At 37.3% G+C, this 20,031-nt stretch overlaps 1 protein-coding gene across 2 annotated transcripts in view; it reads right to left on the bottom strand.

The window, feature by feature from the left end:
• Positions 1-6,952: 6,952 nt before the first annotated feature.
• Positions 6,953-20,031, bottom strand: part of MIB1 (MIB E3 ubiquitin protein ligase 1) — a 73,002-nt gene continuing 59,923 nt past the window's right edge. The window contains exons 16-21 of one of the 2 annotated variants that reach the window (XM_033064195.1): positions 18,645-18,826; positions 17,278-17,470; positions 14,969-15,047; positions 13,311-13,424; positions 12,112-12,212; positions 6,953-7,497 (exon numbers count right to left, since the gene is read on the bottom strand). In XM_033064195.1, the coding sequence (XP_032920086.1) occupies positions 7,357-7,497; positions 12,112-12,212; positions 13,311-13,424; positions 14,969-15,047; positions 17,278-17,470; positions 18,645-18,826 (810 nt within the window). In that variant the 3' untranslated portion in view covers positions 6,953-7,356. The remainder of the gene's footprint in view (positions 7,498-12,111; positions 12,213-13,310; positions 13,425-14,968; positions 15,048-17,277; positions 17,471-18,644; positions 18,827-20,031) is intronic. The other variant, XM_033064205.2, reaches the window with a different exon arrangement.

Here is a 20,031-nt window from a genome sequence, read left to right as displayed (position 1 = left end):
TGTCAAATCCAAAGGACTTTCAAATCCAAATCCATGCACTTTCACCACTCCCACCAAAAACAGAGGACTGTATATGGGATATAACCGGAATGACTTAGAACAGCAAAGTGCACTATAAAGAAATTAACTGCATTACACAGTATTTACAGTATTATTACAATTACTTATATTGTCCAGTATGAAACAGCCTTCTCAAAATCTAAACCCATCAATACACCAAACACTGGCAAAACCTGCAGCTTCCACTGCAATAAAAAGCAGGGGCTGAAACCCTTGAGACCACAGACATGAAGTCTTGAACCAATGCCAGCACTGCTCGCATCACATTCAATGAACACATAAGGAGAAATATGTGAACAGTTTGTAAATTCCAAAGCAAAGAACAAGAGGCTACTTCAAATGTATTTCAACAATTTGCATCAATTATTTTAAAATAAAGTTTTTTTTAAAAGTATTTGAAAACACTGTTTTCATACAGACCTGTCATATAAACCAAAGCTGAAGAAACTTGAAAAATGAAAAGAAACTGAGAAAGAGAGAAACAAACTTTTTATTCTGTCAGCTCCTTTTTCACCTGTACACTAGAACAAATAAAAACACTAAGCCATATAAGTCTGGTTGGTTTTGTTGCCTTTTTTTTTTTACAAATGCATCCATTAAATTGAATCTTAAAAGTACAAACTATGATGCAGCATCTGTTGTCTCAGAATATGGAAGTTACTGTATCTGGCAGGAGATGTTTAAACAATCACATTCACATAGCCAGATCTGTAAAGGCCATTCAATTACAAGTAAACACAGAGTCTAACATACACTTAACAGCAACTCTGGTCAGTAGAACAGTACTATGAACTGCATATTTACAGAAAAATTTGCACATAATCCAGAGATAATTTTAAACCAATCCTTCTGTTGCTATAACATAATCCACCCTTCACACTTCGCTGTGCTGCTTTAACAATGTTTGAGTACCTTGGAGATTCAAAGGCACGTAGCACTTCTGATGCTTCCACAAACTCATTCTTCAGGAACATATTATAAAAGAACCAGGTTTTTTAAGAACTTTGGACTGCAAAATTTCTCAATGAAGTCTGGTGCACTTTTAAAGACTGTACACCAACAAGTAACCAAGTTTGCAAATATTTTTTCAGGTATACAATTTTCTAATTCCATGGTGACATCTAATATCATTTCAATAAGAAGGAGGAAGACAAATGTGCCACCACCCCTTTTCCAATATAGTGTGCAAAAAAAACCAGTATTCAGTCCAACTATACTTTAAATCAAAGCTCTTGAAAAAATCAGTATACATCTTATATGACAAGTTTTACTAACTATACAGTACATCAGCATTTCCTTTGAAAAGCTTAGACCTTGCTAAGCAGTTTTAAAGTAAGCAATTACATAATGCTATCTGCATACAGAAATACACTACATTCACACAGGCAACCTTAAATTTCTCCAATAAACAGTCAAGTCAAAATCTACAGTTTATAGAAAATACAAAGTCAGTTTTAACAAAAGCAAAAATGCTCATTGTGGTTCAGTAAAACCTGTTTTCTAACATGAATAGTTTGCATTCATAAAGACACTAAGGTTGGGACAAATTAAGTATTTTCTAGAAGCTCAAAATGACACAAAGTTTTCTAACTATGAAATGGCATGCAAACATACTGATTAGTTGTTGGTTATTTCTCTCCCACTTACAAAAGATTAACTAAATAAGAGTAAAGCAGGTACTTTTACATGTTATACAATGATCTCTCCCTCACACTAAAAATGTCACATACAAAAAACTTTTTCAGCTGTCTTTGACACAAAAGCTGCTTCTGTAAATTTGAATATTATGCCCTTCAGATCCTCATGACCAGTGAAACAATTACAATAATTTCACGAATACAAGCCGCACCAATATGACTAAGATTTTGCTCCTAAACCAGAAATGCGGCTAATACTCAGGAGCGGCTAATATGTGAATAATTTTCTGACATTTACAACCTCAGAAGTGCCAGCCAGAGTGCCGAGCCGAGCTGCTGCAAAGTCGGCATTTTGCCATTGTTACAAATTGTTACTCTGTTGCACCGCGGGTGGAGCCTGGCTGCCTGCAGGCAGCACGGGGGGCGGGGAGAGAGGCGGGAGAGCTCTTTCCTTCCCTCCTCTGCCGCAGCCCGGGGAAGAGACCGGGGGACCCACGCCGCCATTGCCGCGGCTCTGGGAGGCGGCGGGGGGCTCCGTCCCTGCCTGCCACCACAGGGCAGCGCCGGGCCGTGGTGACCGAGCCCAGTGGCAGCGGCGGCTGGCCCCCAGTGGCCCTGCCGAGCTGGGCCACCTGGCCCCGTCAGCAGCCCCTAGCGTGTCAAGCCTGCACAGCCCGAGCTGAGTCAGTAAACCCCGCCCTGCCGCCGTTCTGTTACTATTTGGCAACTTTGTTGCACGCGGGTCCTCGCTGCGAACGACAGAGCAGCTTATACTCAGGTGCGGCTTATTTATGGACAAAAAACGAAATATTTGCCAACACCCAGAGATGCGGCTTATACTCAGTGCGGCTTGTATTCGTGAATTTACTGTAAACAGCTTTCAGAAAGCTTAACAATATCTAAATTTGCGAATTTGCCTTTACAGAAAGTATATACAAGTTTATAAATCCATGGCAGGGGCATTATAGCTATATTAATGTCAACTCATTAACTGGATTGAAAAGATACTTGCATTCTGTGAAGACCCTATGGCTGCTGCCCATTCAATAGTTCTATCAAGGCACTGTACAGTCATTAAATCTCTAGTATTCTCCAAGATGTGCTGAAGAATATTGTGAATGTGTTGTTAAAAAGCCCTGAGTCAGAACTTGCTTATTTACCACAGGCTCAGCTATAAAAATGGCACATACTAAAGCTTCTGCAGACAACAGTTGAGCTTTGTCAACACAAACAAGTTATGAAATGCACAAAAAGACAACAGTATGAATTCCAGCAACTTATGCACAGGTATACAATGTACTTTGTGACAAATCACACACTACTATTGTACACTTTACGCAGCAATTTTATAAACTAAAAAAACCTCTGTAATGTATTCAGACATCAAACCTGATGAAGCAAAAGAAAACTGATGCGTTCCCCACCCCTTCCCAAAGACAATGAACAGCTAGAGAAAATTTCAGCACTTTGACAGAAAGGAGGTAGCACTGCTAAAGGTTAGACTGTAGTGTTGTTGGGGTTTGGTTTTTTAAAGTGAAAACTTGACCCATGCAGCACAAAGAGGATAGGCTCTTCGGTTCACCAGCTGCTACTGGAAGAGTAAAATTAAATGTCGGACAATTAGTTTTGTAGAGGAAGCTCAGATCACTAGCTGAAAGCAGCTTCTTTGAAAAATGTAGTGTTTACATTAACTGCAATTAATACTGCTAAAGATAATTACACATACATAAACCTTCATGTCTAGAAAATATCTACACAATAAGTACTTAATTATTTTTAAAAGACCATTTAACGTCTTTAAAAGAAGCTAAAACACCAATTGTAAGACTATGCTAACAAGGCACAAGTACTTGTGCAAATCTGCTATACTCTCACCCAGTCCAAGTTAATAACACCACCTTCTAATAAAACTTTGATATTTACAAACTTGTTTGCTATCTCACCAGTGTAATTCTTATTATACACTTCAGGAAAAAGGGATTTCTCCAAACCCCAGCATACAAATACCCAGTAATCCAACAAATGGAAAGTAGGTAATAGCAGCCCAGATTTTGAGAAGTGCCATATAACCTTGGGCCACAGTAAGTGATAACGAAAGTTTTGAGGGCAAAAAAAAAGTTAAAGGTAGTTACACAAAAGTTAACAATCTACAACTATTAAGTTTATTCTGTTAACCTCTTAGGTTGTCTTTACACTTTAAATTTCTGTGTAGTGATATGACTTTATGTATCTTAATGAATAGATAAAAAAGTATTTTATTTAAATGTCTGAGCATACCTCACACTGAACAATATATTTTAGGTGTCCTGTTACCTGTTTCAAGAAACAAATAGAGATATTTCATTTCATTTAAAATTGCTACTAAATGCAATTAGAATAGACATGACAAACCTTACAATCCTTACATTCTACAATTTTACAATAAATTAAAGATAAATGCTTTACTAAATTTTCTAATGTTCACTTTGCTCAGGTGAGATTTAGACTTCAATATTTTGCTGAAGACAGATGGATAGTGATATTTCCTTAACTCCACCACTTGTTATGATCCCCTTTTGCTTTCAAATGAACTTCTTGTCCTTCAAATATGTGCTATCCAATTAAACATTTGCACTCTGTGCAAATTGCACAGATAACAGAATAAAGTGAATGAGTTAACTGGGTTCCTCAACAACACTAGTTCACCTTCTTCATCTGAATGCAAAGAGAGGGTCTGAATATAAATATTAATTTCCATAAATGATACTAGATTTGCAAGCATTTTTCCTCATTAAGTTTTTTGAAAGGGTATCACAATCTCCAGACAAGATACAGCTCTTCCTCCTGTCAATAAGAGACCTATATAAATAATTCAAGCATCTTGGTTAGCTTTCCTAGTTTTTGTAATTCAGTTGTTTTTCTTGGCACTGAAATAACATTGAGCTGACATACTTCAGTTTCAACTGAACACAACATTGCTGAATGAGTCCAATCACAAACTCCTATGCAGTCACATGCATCTGCTGTGATTGCAGTATAGGACACTAAAGCTGCTCCTACAGCAATACCGTCAGTCATTGTCTCCATTTCCATAGGACTGTGATGGTATTCAAGTACTGAGGGCATTAAACAGCAACTTACATCTTACATCCAGTTTCCTACCCAGGATGCTTCAGATCTGTTCTAACTCAGTTGAATTATTCAACTGATGCTAAGCTGGAATACTTTCAAGTAATGCTGGTTTGGTCCAGCATAAAAGAATTAGGAAAATGCCAACTGCTGTACTGAGGTTTCAGTTTGAATTGAGATCCACCCTGCATCTGTGCAGACAAGTTTGCAGAGATCCTCTTGAAGAATTAAGAGGACAAAATATATCTGCCAGAGACAGAGGAAATCAAGGTACAAATCTGATGCATGACAGGCTAAAACTCAGAATGGATCATCAAATGGCACAATAGAAGTGCCTACTATAGAAGTATTTCCAGGGGAAGCCTGACAAGAAACTGAAGCCTACTATAGAAAGCTCAGCTGTAAAACATGCTACCAAAAAGAAAATCACCATAAAAAAAAAAACCCAAAAAACCTTAGTGACGTGCATATTGGCCAAATGAAAATTGCAATACACACTCAGATGCACGCAGAGTTCAAGTGGATAGCAAAATGGTGAACTGAAAAAAGGCATTGTATCAAAAATTTTCCAAAAATCCTTGAAATGTTGGGATTTTAGAATAGGAACCAAGGAGCAAAAAAACCCGAAGGCTGCCTCATTTAGTGAAGAATACAGATGCAGATTATCTGAGAACAGATGACCACTAGTATACAAAATAAACCAGACAACTACAGTGACTCCAGACTGTGATTGTGTCCAATGAAAAAACACTGAAAATAATGAGGAACATTTGCAATGCTGGATGAGGATTAAAGATGGCTATTGTAAGGCTGTGTATTACATCACTTCATGGTGTTAAAAGCCGCTCTACATAGACTTTTCCAATATATCACTGTGCTTGTTTCGTGGAAAACTTTATTCAGTGTTTAAATCTTATTGCTTAAAGGTTTGTCTATCTTTACAGTTTATTAGTAACAGTCTTCTGAGACATTTGCCAACATTTGCACAGTTCAGGCTTATCAACATGGGTTTCAGAAGACAGATTGATTTATCTAAAATGACCACATTTATATCTTTATCTCTACTTGGATCTTTCCCTGAACTATCCTTTTGTCCACATTTTAGACATATGCAATGAGAAATTCATCTTAGTTGCAAGTAAGGCACCTAAGTGACTCCAGCATGGATTTCTTTAATGCTCTGCAAGAGCACATCCAAATGAAGTCTGCACAATGGCAAAGGGCTACATGAACTATGCACTCAGAAAACTGTTGAATCACTTTGGAGTAAGCACAGATTCCTTTTAGCTACAAGAGATCATTAAATTGTTGTATATTCTACCACCAAAAAGGAGGAAAGGATGCACTTGTTTTGAAAATGTTAATAGTTTGCAGTCCCTAGCAGTAGCATTTTGGGGGTCAGGAAGAACAGCTCTTTATGACATCAGTGACAACAAACTCCTTCAGCCAAATTTAGCTCAACTAGGTACAGCTTACAAAATTCACTTTCTGTCCGCAATATCTTCATTTGCAGTATTACTCAGTAATGCTCACAGATAAATTCTGGTGTTAACACCCCACTTAGATTAATAATCAATATTACACATTCTCTTTTCCTGTTGACACTGTTTGTCTGGAGACAATAAAGCTCACTTAAAAAGAAAGGGAATTTTGCAAAGTGTGTTCTTTCTGAATTTACAGACCCACAAATTTTAAACGACTCTGCATGTATGTGTTTCTACACGACTGATCAAATTCACTCATCTAAAAGGGATAACTGACCCACTGCTCAAATGTTCTCCTTTCCAGTCAAGTTAAAAGCAATTCCATGCAAAGTCAAGTAATTAGCAGAATTATGAAGTTCACTATTTAAGTTACTTAGCTTGAACCTGTTAGACTAAAGTGCAGTTTTGGAAACACAATGCTTCTAAAACAGATTTTTCTTTTTACTGTTTCCTACACAACCCATCCTCAGGAACAAAGGATATGATAAAGTCAGAATTACCTTAACATTATATTCTGACATGTGACCTTATGGGAATAGGATGTTTATTACTACTACGTATATATTTTGTATTGATTTTTCATGACTGTGTATCTCAAGACAGAAATTAATTGTGAATCAGAACTGCCATAGGAAATGTTGACACTCCCCAGAACAACATAAAGCAAAAAAAAATCCTAAATATTTATGTACGGTAGTAACTGACAATATAAAAAAAATTCCCTTACATCACTTGACATCTGATACATACATGATACATATGAACAAAACCAAAATAACATTGTCCCTTTAAGGGGAAGAAGAAGACAGAACCAAAATTTTAAAAAGACTGCTTTAAAGTAGCATTAGGCTTAGATGCTTTTTAAGAGTAAAGCTACAAGCTGACTGTTCAAATACTGTTTATTTGGTGTGTTCACAGTCTTTAAACAATTACTATGTAAAGAACCTGTGCTACAGTATTAGAAATGTTTCCATCAGAACGATTTACCGCCTTTCAAACTCACAGAGGTTTAAACCATCAACATGTCCTTGCTCTTTCACAACCTAGCCAAACACCCTGGCCGCTGTTTAATACAGAAGGATCCTCCGTTCGATTGCCTTGCGGCATATGGGGCACTCGCTCATTCGGTCTCCACACAGCTGGCACGTTCCATGGCCACACAGAAAGATCATGTTCTTCAGGCGGTCCAAACACACAGGACACATAGTCTGGAAAAGATTTTGACAGGTTGCATAGTCAGTGGTAGTGGTTATACAGTACTGAATATGCTACATATAAATTGCTGAAATTTAACAACAAATATGTTATCCTAAGCATAGCAGATAATTGCCATAGCCACTAAGCTAAATTGTTTTTTTTTTTAAATCCCATTTTTATTCCATTTACTTAAAATATATGTGCTTTTCCTACTCCATCATGACGCAAACAACTAGGGGTTTTTTTGGGTTTTTTTTTTAGTTTTTTTCTAAATATGATTCTTTTACTTAAGACAATCCAGTAGTAGGTTGATATAATATTTTAATACCATTATGCAAGTTTGCAACATTAAAACATTTTTCAGAAACATTCTCCTTTACATCACTCAATTTTCCACGGAACAAAATATAAATAGCTTGATGTACGCAGTGCTTGGGTAATGATTTACAAATTTCTTCTCAGGCTATCTAGCCATTCACACACTTACCTGTAAAGACCAAGCACTCAACACCCACAGAAGCAATAAAAATGCTGCATAATCAATATGATATGTAAAAATTTAGTACTTTGTTAGTGGAAGTTATCTAGATTTGCAACCAAAAGAACATCTCAAGCTTCAAAAGAAGAGTAGCTTAGTAAATCTGTAACCTTCACTCATAACAGCAGTACAGCAAACTTTTAAAATCAGTTTTAATTGCTGAACATGAAGTGATAGTCAATGCCCAAAGTTCTTAAACAGCAAAATTCATTTTGTACCAAGCCACTGAGGAACAATGTCCTTCACCTTTTGCCATGTGCAGAAATTGAAGTTTTTATAAGGCATGTTCCTTCACCATAAACATATTGCAGCCATATTAGGATTTCATTTATAACAGTTTATCAAATGTTAGTAAACGAATAGATGTTACAACAAATGAAAATTGTTAAGACCATTCAGATCAAATCAAATCTAAGATGTCCTCATATCTGAGACATACTACATATATCTAAATTATAAATGTTGATCTCATACATAACATGAAATACTGATGAGGCTCATATTTCAAATACAAATTCATTTTATCACCATCTTGCACCTGTGACTTGCTTTTGTATTCATTATTGGGGCTTTACTTCAATTTTTTTCATCACGTGAGAGAGAATCCATACCGAGGTACCCTATTCAGAAAAAACCCTAAAACACATTTTCTATGAAATCAATAGGTATTACTTCCTAGGGTGGATAACTTAATTGAAGACCAAAAAATAATTCTGCTTAAGAGTTTAAGTTGGCATGGAATCTGGCCAAATTACAATTTTAATCTCCATGATACTAGTATAATGGGCTAGCAGGAAAATAAAACTTCCAGATAAAATCTTAAGTTAATTTATGTTTAAAAAAGGCCCTGAAGGGGAGTGTGCTCCAGCTTTGCCAGAATTTCCACAGTACTGTAACAAAACATTCTCAAACTAAAAATTTACAGCAGACTGACTGTCTGTCAGTCAGTCCTGTTCATTTTTCCATTCACACTAAGTCATCACCTTCACATCCCATACATCAATGGGACCTCTAGAGTATTCCTCCTTCAGTAACTCACAGACTTCAGGTATCAGTGAACAGCTATTTCCAATGCAATGAATACACAGCTGTGTAACTTGACAGCATTGGCATGATGACCATTCACAAAAGACTGACAAAACAAACGCTTATCTTTGGGAAAATCCCCAATGTGTAGCCTTTATGTTTTGGCTAATTATTTGCTTTTGTGTCTAAATATGTCAGAATTAGTGAAGTTACAAGAGTCTGTTACTCTCCAAATGCTACACCATCATTTCAAAATGAAAACATCCATGAAGGGACACAGAAATAGTCAAAAAAAGAAAATCTGTTGAAACACCATTACTTCAAACTGTTTCATTCAGTAAAGGATAGAAATACCAACATTTTCATTTTATAGATATGCAATATTAGAAAATTACCCTATTTCTCCTGCTGAGTACAAAAGCAAAGCATATAAAATATGTTAGCTGTTTAATTTCTTAACATGATACTATCTCAACACAAGTTACTTCACACAGTAGAACTCAGCTGGCAGAATAACAAGCTTCCTGTTTGATACACAATTCTCTTCTGACAGGCTTTACTCAATTGTGGGATGCAAGCCCAGATAACTGAGTTTTATCCACCTCTGAAGGAGAATTCCTTACTTAACCACCATCTTACACTACTTCTACAGTGAAAGAAAGTTCACTGCAAGCCTTATGCCCCATCTGGGCAGTAGAACATAAGCGAGAAATAAGCAGTATCTGTAATTATCGTACTATCTGTTAGAACATCCTCTGCATGAAATCCCATTTTTGACTCCCTCCTTTAGAAGGAAAATAAATAGTATAGAAAGGCACTGTGCCTTTTCTGTATGAGAATTACTTCTTCAGTTAAGTAGTCTGGGAAAGTGCTCATTGCAGCTTAAGTATAACTGGGTTTGCAACTCAAATAATGTTTTTGTCACTAACCAGGTGTTCTAAACTGAAGTATCAACTCTTCACTAATAAAAACAGTTTTTACAACAATATACAGGTGCACAGTGACAAAATAAATTTACTTTTTAAGGAAGAAGAAAGTGATGTAAGTATGGTGAAGGAACATACGTAAGACATTAGAGGGATGATGATGATTATGTATGAAATGGAGTGAAGGTATTGCAATTACAGTCAAAAGGGTTCACATTCAGGGAATCCCTGAAGAATGGTGTAGTCATCAGATGTGGGAGATTCTGTAGACATCAGCATCACTTCTGCTTGGCACCAGAAATAGTTTTAAAAGCTTGCTGCACTAACATATTAGATTATCATTGAAGGTATGAGTTGAAACAAAGGCTTATACCTGCTGAAAGAGAACAAATTGATTTTAAGTAGAAAAATATCAGTTGAACATGAAGACTGAACTGTAACAGCACAAATCAAAATAATACACAATTATAACGGAAAGCAGTGCATAACTTCAAGCACAAATTTAAAAGATGAGATGATAAATTTTAATTAATCCAACTTGCTACTCACAAGTATGATACAACTTGCCCTGTCATAAGACTAAGCACAAAAGACACTAAAGAAAACACGAAAGTATCAAGCCAACAGGCATACAAGGAGTGACCAGAACCATTTCTTTCTCATCAGAGGCACTGAACAGTTCTGGCTGTAGGCTAGTAAAATCCCTAAGGTTAGATAAAATCACAGAGAATAAAACAGCACCTAAGGAAAACTGACAAAAACAACTCCCAAGATCACATCTAATCAAGAAGAAAAACTGTAACATTAAGTAGTTTGCTTTTCATATGCCTGTATGTAAGAATATCAGCATACCCAAACAGAACTCTAATATTTTGTAACTCCTAAAGTACCCTGTAAAAATGCATCAGAAGAAAACAGATTACTTGCATTTAAGCATGCATCTGGCATCTTTGGCATGTATCATTTCAAATGCTGAAAGAATAACCTTACTCTTTCCATTCAATGATAAAAAGTAAGGCAGAAGCTAAACAATGGATGCAAGACATCAGAGATGACAATAACATCTGGAGTTTCTAGGTAAGACAGACGTGAATTTTCAAATTGCGGTTTTCAATCTGCATGTTCTTTACAGATAAAAATTACACAGAAAGTTGTTTTGAATTTCTATTAGTGGGGTGCTGGCCCAGTCACCATATGACAGGAACAGTTCTTCCCAGACATTCAGCTGAGCATACCAGCTCTCAAATTTAAGGCATTTAGAAACACAGGCCTTAACACTAGCAGTCTAACCGCATTAGCCCTGCTTTTCATGCACATGAACAGCTGAATCCGACAACTACCAGGACTAGACGAGATGCTGCCATCACTGAAGTATTATGGACTGCTGTAAGGTTGCCTACTAGAGGAAAAGGCAAGCTAGAACACATCAGTCTCCGGTGTCCATGAAGTTTCTTCCAAATGTGTTACATACACAGAAGCAAAAAGTCACTATATCAGAGCTCTAAGAGAGTAAGCTCATTCAGTATTCAGATGCTCCAGATTCCTTACTGCTGAAAGAGCTGCAAACACTATACCTAATTACAAAGATAAGCCTTAACATTTAAATTCCAAATGTTTCAATTACATGTATAATACTTTCAAAGTTTTAATCTTGCAGCCACACAGTTTTTTTTGAAGAGTGTGTTCACTACATCCTTCATGAGACAGGTAACTGTCAGCCATTGTTCCAAGGCAGTTAATGAACAGAAAAGTCAAGATTAAGGTAGATACAGAACAGTGAAGATGATCTACTTTTATCACTGTTCTGTGAAAACAGTTTCTGCTGTACCTACATATTCAGGTCAGCTAAACAGAGAAAGTACTGACTAAGAAGAGCACCCTTTTTTAGCTACATCAACACACATGCCCTAATAGATAGAATGTCAAACATAGACACTTCATTTTTTCTTTTAACCCCATACACAGAGGACATACAAGCCACACCACACAAAAAATATTGTTTTTTTAGCTAAAGCTTAAGACCTGATGCACTTCAACATGTCATTTTGCTTTAAATAATAGAGGATGCATTGGTTTTTTCAATCAAGTGGTTCTTGCAATTAGTAGCTCTTAACATTTTTATCCAGCACTTTTACCTGTTCCTTGATGTCTTGCAACTGTTGCTGCAGCTTCTGTACATCTGCATTGACATTAGTGTTGTCTTTGTCCTTCTGCAAAACTGGAATGTTTCCACTTGCTGTAACATTAAAAGAAAATAAAGATACGTGATTATGCAGCAATCTAATGAACCAGGAATAATTATTTCCAGTGACACAGTTACAATTTTCCAATTATCTGAAAAAAATGTCAAGCATTTTCGATAATCCATTTAAATTCACTACACCATCACTGCAGCTCAACAAAGAATTTCTTTGAGTTTAGTGGCAACATTTCTTTGACAAGTATTTCCATAATAATGATACTTGTAGTACCTCAATGTTCTCAGAATTCTTATTCGTCAGTGAAGTTCCTGATATAAATATTTTTGCACATGTTCAAAGAAAAAAAAAAGCCAAATTCTCTCACATTGAAATGACTTTTATCTACAGAGATAATTTTATTTGGTGTTCAAAATTGCCCAAGTGTCTTAGAAGTAGTTAGTTCAAAATTTGAACAAGCTCAGATTAATATTTCTGTATTTGACTGATCTGGGAAGCAATATTACTTCATGGAAGCAAAACTGTCAAGTCTTAAATTTGCAGTGTGAGTACTGAAAATCTGATTTTAATGCCTATTCTTATTATGGCAAGAATGTACTAATATTCCAATTCCTACAAACTCAACTGAAATACTGTGTACTACATATATACACACAGAGCAAATACAAATAATTCAAAGAAATTACTCAAATAAGTAACAAGAAGTTTAAAAACTAGTCATCATAAAAGGAGATGTAAAACTGGACATTCTCTAAGGAAAGTTGCTTATACCTAGATGCTACTTACCATTCCTTCAGAGTACCAGACGTAAAAGTAAATATTATTTGCTCATTTGCACAATCACAGACAAACTTCAGCTTTTCCTTCTTAGGGCATTAGTAAGTGGCCAAGTGATCACACCTGTTTTGGATTCTACTCCAAATGTTGGAAGCAATTGTCCAGTGTAATGACTGGTGGTGTTACCACATTTGCTGCGACTGACGCATAAAAAAGTGCAAACAGCAAAGGGATACCTGGGTTAACACTGTTTTCATTAAACTTTTCTTCAGAAAGGAGAGAAATACTAAGGTAATTTAAGAGAATGAGAATAAGTTGGTGGAGGAACGTGAAAGAGTATGGGCTCTGGAGTCACTCACAAATATCATCACTGGTATCTTCTGTACCTTTCCCTCCGCAGCACATTATGAAAGGCACTCTTCGCTCAACCACTGCCCGACACTGTACACATTTCTTCATCAAGCTTGCACAATCTGAGGGAACAGAGAAATAATCAACTCTGAACCTTCCCACTTCATTTTTCTTTTTTCTATCTATAAGTTTGTTTATTCAGAGTAACTATACAGCAATGACTAAACAGATGCTCATAATACAAAGAACTACTAGAGTTTATCTTCACATAATTTTCTGCAAACCACACCTAAACAATGTCCTGTTTGAGATTCAAAGTAAATCTATTCTCTATCTCCTTTTAAGATATTTCAAATGAACAGGTTTCTCTTTCTCAAATGGATATCTAATCCACAGGAATTACAGAAGTCAAAAGGTAATCACACATTTCAGACCAGAACTTTCAAGAATATCCTGGCTATCCACATTTTTTCTTTAGAACAAAGGATCTCACTAACTATACTAATGCTCCAGGGGCAAAGAGATGCAGCTCTTTACTCCTAAGAGTAAACCTACATCTTTTGATATAATCCTAGAAAAGGGACTGTAATTTTTCTACTAAAGGCAAGTTATTGTCTCATAAATGCTAAAATGTTACTGTGAAACAAGAGAGTGGGTCCTATAAAATACACAAACTTGAAGGCTCTTGAGTCCTGCTTGAACAAGATGTCCAGAAAAATATCTGGAGAAAAATCATCTACAACTGTTAAACCTTTTGCTGTCCTTGTTACAGCTTAGATTTGGTAATGTGTACTGCACTGTTGAAATCCTTCACCACAGTAATCAATCTTTTTGTTGTCTTCTTTCCTGGGAAACGATTCAAAAAAACCTCTCATCATCTTTCAACTGCAGTGAAAGAGGCCAGAACAGGCTAACTATAGGCAGTGATTCGATGTCAGCTGCCTCAGCCAGAACAGAGGAAGAAACCAGACTTCTTTAGTAAGTCCAACTAAGCAGTTAGTTATGGGAACGATTACCTTCCCTCTTATATAGATTCTCATCAATAAGGACTGCTCAACTCTAGGAAAAAGACCCTTCAACAAAGCCCTGAAATGTCTGGAGACAAGGTGATAGCTGCATTCTCATCCACACAGTACTCAAAAAACCAAAAAATTTCTGAAGATCTCCTGTGTATTTTTTCACTACACAGGATAAATCAAAGTGAACCATAACTGGTGCTCGTGGCAAAGATATATGGTGTGACGTTTGGGGGAAAATACAGCCCTTGTGCAAATCCGTAGATTAGTAATGAAGCATACTAAGTATTTCCAAATTTTTAAGAAACACCATTTGCACATCTGAATGCCTTCAAAAAGCTGCAACAAAACAACAAAATTAATTCTAATTATTTCCAAAGTGTTAACAATACACAGTAGGCTTCTGTAATGTGAGAAAGCCTACTCACAGTTAAATAATTCCGATAAAAGACCATGCACTTTCTAAATTTATGAAAATCTCCAATTATTACCAGCATGACAATTAATGTCAAAATTCTGACAATCACCAGATCACCAGACTACCAAGTAAATTGAACCTGAAACCAGGTTACTAATGAGCTTTTAGCAATCTGATTAAAAACGTTCTGTTTCATGATTACTCCAAAAAGAGGTCTTGTAAAGTTACTTACTCTCACAAGCACACATATGACCACAAGGCTGGAAGAGCACTGCTGCCTTTTTGTCTGAACATACTACGCATTCTTCAATCTGTAATGAACAACACACACGTGAGCAAAGTTTATCTCCTGCTCTCTACATTAATTTGCGAGGCAAATTGTTTCTATTTCAGCATCTCAAAATGCAACTTAAATTAGTTATCACACTAACTTCTAAGAAGAGGTATTTGCTGGCAATTTTTACACATTCAGTACTTGACAAGCACAGAAAAGCAGTTAGGACAGCATAAATTTCTTTCTCTTTTTTCTTTTCTCCTTTATTCCATCACAGATCCTTCAATCAGGTTCATCAGCCTGGAGAAGGGAAGCCTCCAGGAAGATGTTATTACAGTCTTTCTGTATTTAAAGGAAGCTCATAAGAAAGTTGGGAAGAAATTTTTGTTGAGCCTGTTGCAGTAGTACAGGGGGTAATAGTTTTAGACTAAAAGAAAGCAGATCAGGACTAGCTATAAGAAAGAAATTTTTTATGATGAGGGTCATGAAATACTGGAACAGGCTACCCAGAGTGGGGGTAGATGATCCATCCCTGGAAACATTCAAGGTCAGGTTGGACAGGGCTCTGAGCAACCTGATCTCATTGAAGACACCCTTGCTCATTGCACAGTATTAGATGTCAGTTACATGACTGATTTTAAAGGCCCCTTCCAACATTCTATGATCCTATGAAATTCACTTAAAAGGAACTTTTACAGAAATGTTCTAATATTCTGGATTAGGGTTTCTCAAGTCCTTTTATGTGAGAGCTGTACGTATCATGGAATCATTGAATGGTTTGGAGTGGAAAAGACCTGCAGTTCCAAAACCCTTGCCACGGGCAGGGACATCTTCCACTAGGCCATGTTACTCAGGGCCCAATACAACCTGCCAGGGATGGGGCATATACAGTATGATCATTGACATCACATACAATCCCATTTATACTGGTCTGGACCTTTTTCAGTTCATAGAACTGTTGTCCTCAATCATTCATTTCTTAGCCCTGCAGATATTACTGTAAGTTTTCATAAAGAAAAGTACAAGAGAAGTATTGACCAGATTGATTGATTCCAATCTCTCAAACTAATTCAGCAGAAGAAATCAAAGGAAGGTTACCCTCAAAGCTTAGCTTTCACTTGGGAAAACTGATTTCCATAGATTAATTTCTTTAGATGGGATGAGTAGGGGCAGAACCCCTCACTTTGCTGCTCCAAATCACCAAGTGGCAGAACCCTTTCACTGGCTATAAAGAAAGTCTAGAGAAAAGGAGCTCCCACTATGTTAGCATTTGGGTTTTGAACACATACAATGTACAACAGTGAATAGTAGAAGAAGAATAAGAGAGTGAGTAGCAAAAACAGTACAACTTGCTATTAACAATTCCTATACTTACTCTGAGATGGAGGAAAAAACAACACAGCACAAGAGCAGACTAACTGAGTATGTTTGGAAAAGGTAAAAAAACCCCAAACCTAAACAGTTGGCTTTCCTAAAAAAAAAACCCAACAAAACAAGGAAAAAAAAACCCAAAAGCCAAAAGAACCCCAACCAAACAAAAAAAAACCCCAAAGCCACCCCAAAACCAAACTTAAATCCAAGTGCAGAACATGATTTCTTTTTTTAACAGCTAAAAAAAGCCAGGACAAGACTTGGTGATTACAAGGAATAAAAGAATACACCCATATATCAAGAATATACCCATATATCAAAACTATTTGGAGTAACCTTTTGAGAAACCTTGGTCTTCAAACAGGGCATGACTGGTTGACCCTCTGAAGGAAAAAGCGTAATGAAACTCATGTTCCAAAGAAAAAGAAGAGGAAGTTGAAAGTAATTATTAACTACAGAAACAAGCACATATTAACTCAGTTTACAGGCAAATGATTTTTCAAGCAGCCCTAAGGAACAGAAGAACTTGATATTACTGAGGGAAATTATACTTCAGAAAAAAAGCAGTAATTTATCTTAACATGAAGAAAAGATACCATGGCGGGGGGAAATAGTCTATTTCAATAAAGCATCCTCAGGTGACTCTATTAGGAACTCTGAGGACCTGAACAATAAAGACATTGCAAGGTTGGGAGAGGTAGGTATGACAGGCAAACAGAAAAGAACAAGATATCATTATGATGGAAAATTAATTCCATCCAGTGAGACATGTGTAAGACATAATAGCACATAAAAGAAGATGATGTATATTTTTTGACCTCATTTTTTTTGTTTGTGTTTTTTTTTACTTTTCCATTATAAAAGAAAGAGAAACAAAAAATTTCAGAGGTTTTTACCTTTGTCCTAGACTGAACTTGTTCTTTACAGATGAGGCATTTTTTCACCCGTGGTGAGCACAAAGAACATGTGGCAATGTGGCCACATGGGCCAAACAGAGTATCTCTCTTCATGTCTGAACACACCATACATTCTTCTAAGGTTTCAGAATCATTGTTGATCATAGATGGACTTCGGGAACCAACCTGGCCACTACAAAAAAACCTTGCAGTCAAACTTTTAAGAATTAAAAAAACCCACTCAATTTAAAAAGCACATCAGCTGGCTGCTTAAATACTGCTATGCACTTGGGCATCACTGTATGATCATAAAGCAATCTAAACTGCCTCTTCCAAGAAGTGCGGTGCGACACTGGAGTGCAAGGTCACACACTGGGTAAGGCATTATACAGTAACAGATCACACAAGCCAGGATATCGTATGGTGAAGGTAAAAAGTCGCTCCCTCTGGTCCCAAGGGCTTGCTTCACTCACGGAGCCGTGCCCCGTGACTCCGATGAGCACGGTCCCCACGCGCGGCAGTGCCGGACCCCGGGCTGGAGCTGCGCGCTGCGCTGGCCCGCAGGGGGCGCGCGTGCCCAGCCTGCGGCCGGGGGAGCCGCCGGGGGACGGGGCCGGGACACACGGACTCACAGACACACAGACTCCGAAAGGAAACAAGCGCCTTACTCCTTACCAGGGAACATCAACAGAAACAGCCTCTCTTTGTCACATTTTAAAAGTACAGTTTCGTTTTCCATACAGGAATTAAGGATGACAATCATTCACGGCAACAGGGGTGGAACATAACTACGACAAGGTGAATCATCTGATACTGCATGGACCTGATAACATGACATTCCACTGAAACCATAATTCTGAAAGACATCAGACCTACCCCTCATTCTCTCTTCACAAAATCATACAGTTGTTCAGATTAACAGGTACTCGTATCAGTTTATATCAGGCTTTGCCCATTTCAGTCATTAAAAGTTGTTTGGACAGAGATTTCACCACTTCCCTAACCTGTCTGTAATGCATAGTTGTTCTTCCAGGGATTTTCCTCCAAACCCCTTGTGAAGTTCTACCAATCCCCACATGAAGATTGTCACCTTCCCATTCACCCCTCCCTCATACTAATACATACAAAAGTTCTCTAAGACTTGGGTAAGTTTCAACTAGTGTATTTCCAAATAGTATTCAGTGTACCATAAAAACCTAAGGAATTAAAAATACAAAATAAGCAACCACACAAAAAAATCCCACGAAACCCCCAAATTTGTATGTTTTAATTAGCTATTGCTAATTAAAGGTTCAACATTTTAAATAAATCAGTTAATCTGTGGAAAGCAGAGATTTGGAAACCGTGTATTTTATGAATATACAAACCTGACTTTTTCTTTGTGACATTTAGCCAATGCTTTGCAGAGACTTGGATCAGGGCAGAGATCGAGAGGGGACTGACCCTTCTTGTTACGAATGCCGAGGTCAGCCCCGTTGGCTGCCAGGAAGCAGGCAATAGATGCAGCACTCTTCTTCTCTGCTCCTTGAGTGCTAAGTCCCATTATTAACTGAAAGAAAACAATTACATCAGTAATAAAGACTCTCTAAACAGTTAAGAATCATCTGGCTAAAGGAAAGCTACTTGACATGCACACATGCACATATATGCATAAATGTGTGAGCCCAAAGAAGCATCTCTCGAACTAAAATCAAAACAATTACTTCATTTTGAGTCAGCTATATTCAGCTTTCCTTTAAGGAACTAAAATTCAGCAAGGAATAGTTGAACTACTGAAGCTCTAAACCTCCTGCACACCTATACTCACGTGTGAAGTGGCTGTCCTTCTGTGTAAGCACTGTAAAGGGCAAAGTTTCAATGGGTATATTCAGAACACACTTCACTATATACTCAAATTGCTGAGTTCAGACAAAATGCTACCACCACATTTGGACTGAAAACACAGTTGAGCAGAGAAATGAATGCACATCTACTTTTAGTCCAGCAAGTAAAGTACCTGCTCAAGAAAGCAACTGAATTTCAGTCTTTCTCAACTTGAATAGGTTAAAACTCACACACTGTCCCTGCCTAATCACCTATTGCTACCTTGTCCTTTAACAGCTGTTACTGTACCCTTGTGTTACTGCTTCACAGGGTCAGCTAGACACACTAAGGCTTACTACCACAGCCCAGCAAGGAAGGGATTCCCCTGCTCCAGAGCATTCTGGGCCTGCTCCCAACATCTTTTTGTATTAATGCCTTTTATCTGATCGAGCTTCAAGTGTAACACAGACTATGCAAAACACAGAACTGTTGGCATCACTAAGAACCCCTCAGCAAACTACCCTTCAAAAGAAGAGCTTTGGCAAAGCTAGGGCAGCTCCAACTCAAGGAAACTCAGCTGGCTAGAGAAGTACTTTTTTAAACCTATCTACACATTTTTTTCTTAATTAGAAGGTCTTATATCAATATGTATCACTGAAGCTACAAGACTCTTCTTGAAGGTCACTTTATGTATTCAGATACTCCTGCATTCTTCCTCATGACTAGGTAAGAACAGTACGGATCCAAAGGCTTTATACCAGGAAAATCAGTAAGTTATGGAAACTAATTGTTTCATGGTATTCAGATAACAGAAAATCTTCATTTATCAATTGAGACCATTTTTCTGCACTTCAATTACAGTACTGGTTGAAGCAAAGCAGAGATTTTATCCAGTTTCAGTCCTGGTACTTTGGTATTATTAATCCAGCCAAGGCAGCACAACACCCGGTG

Source organism: Catharus ustulatus, chromosome 1, assembly GCF_009819885.2.
Source record: "Catharus ustulatus isolate bCatUst1 chromosome 1, bCatUst1.pri.v2, whole genome shotgun sequence".
NCBI lineage: Eukaryota > Metazoa > Chordata > Aves > Passeriformes > Turdidae > Catharus > Catharus ustulatus.
The sequence above is the reverse complement of the archived record's forward strand: the minus strand, read 5'-3'. Positions and strand labels throughout refer to the sequence as shown.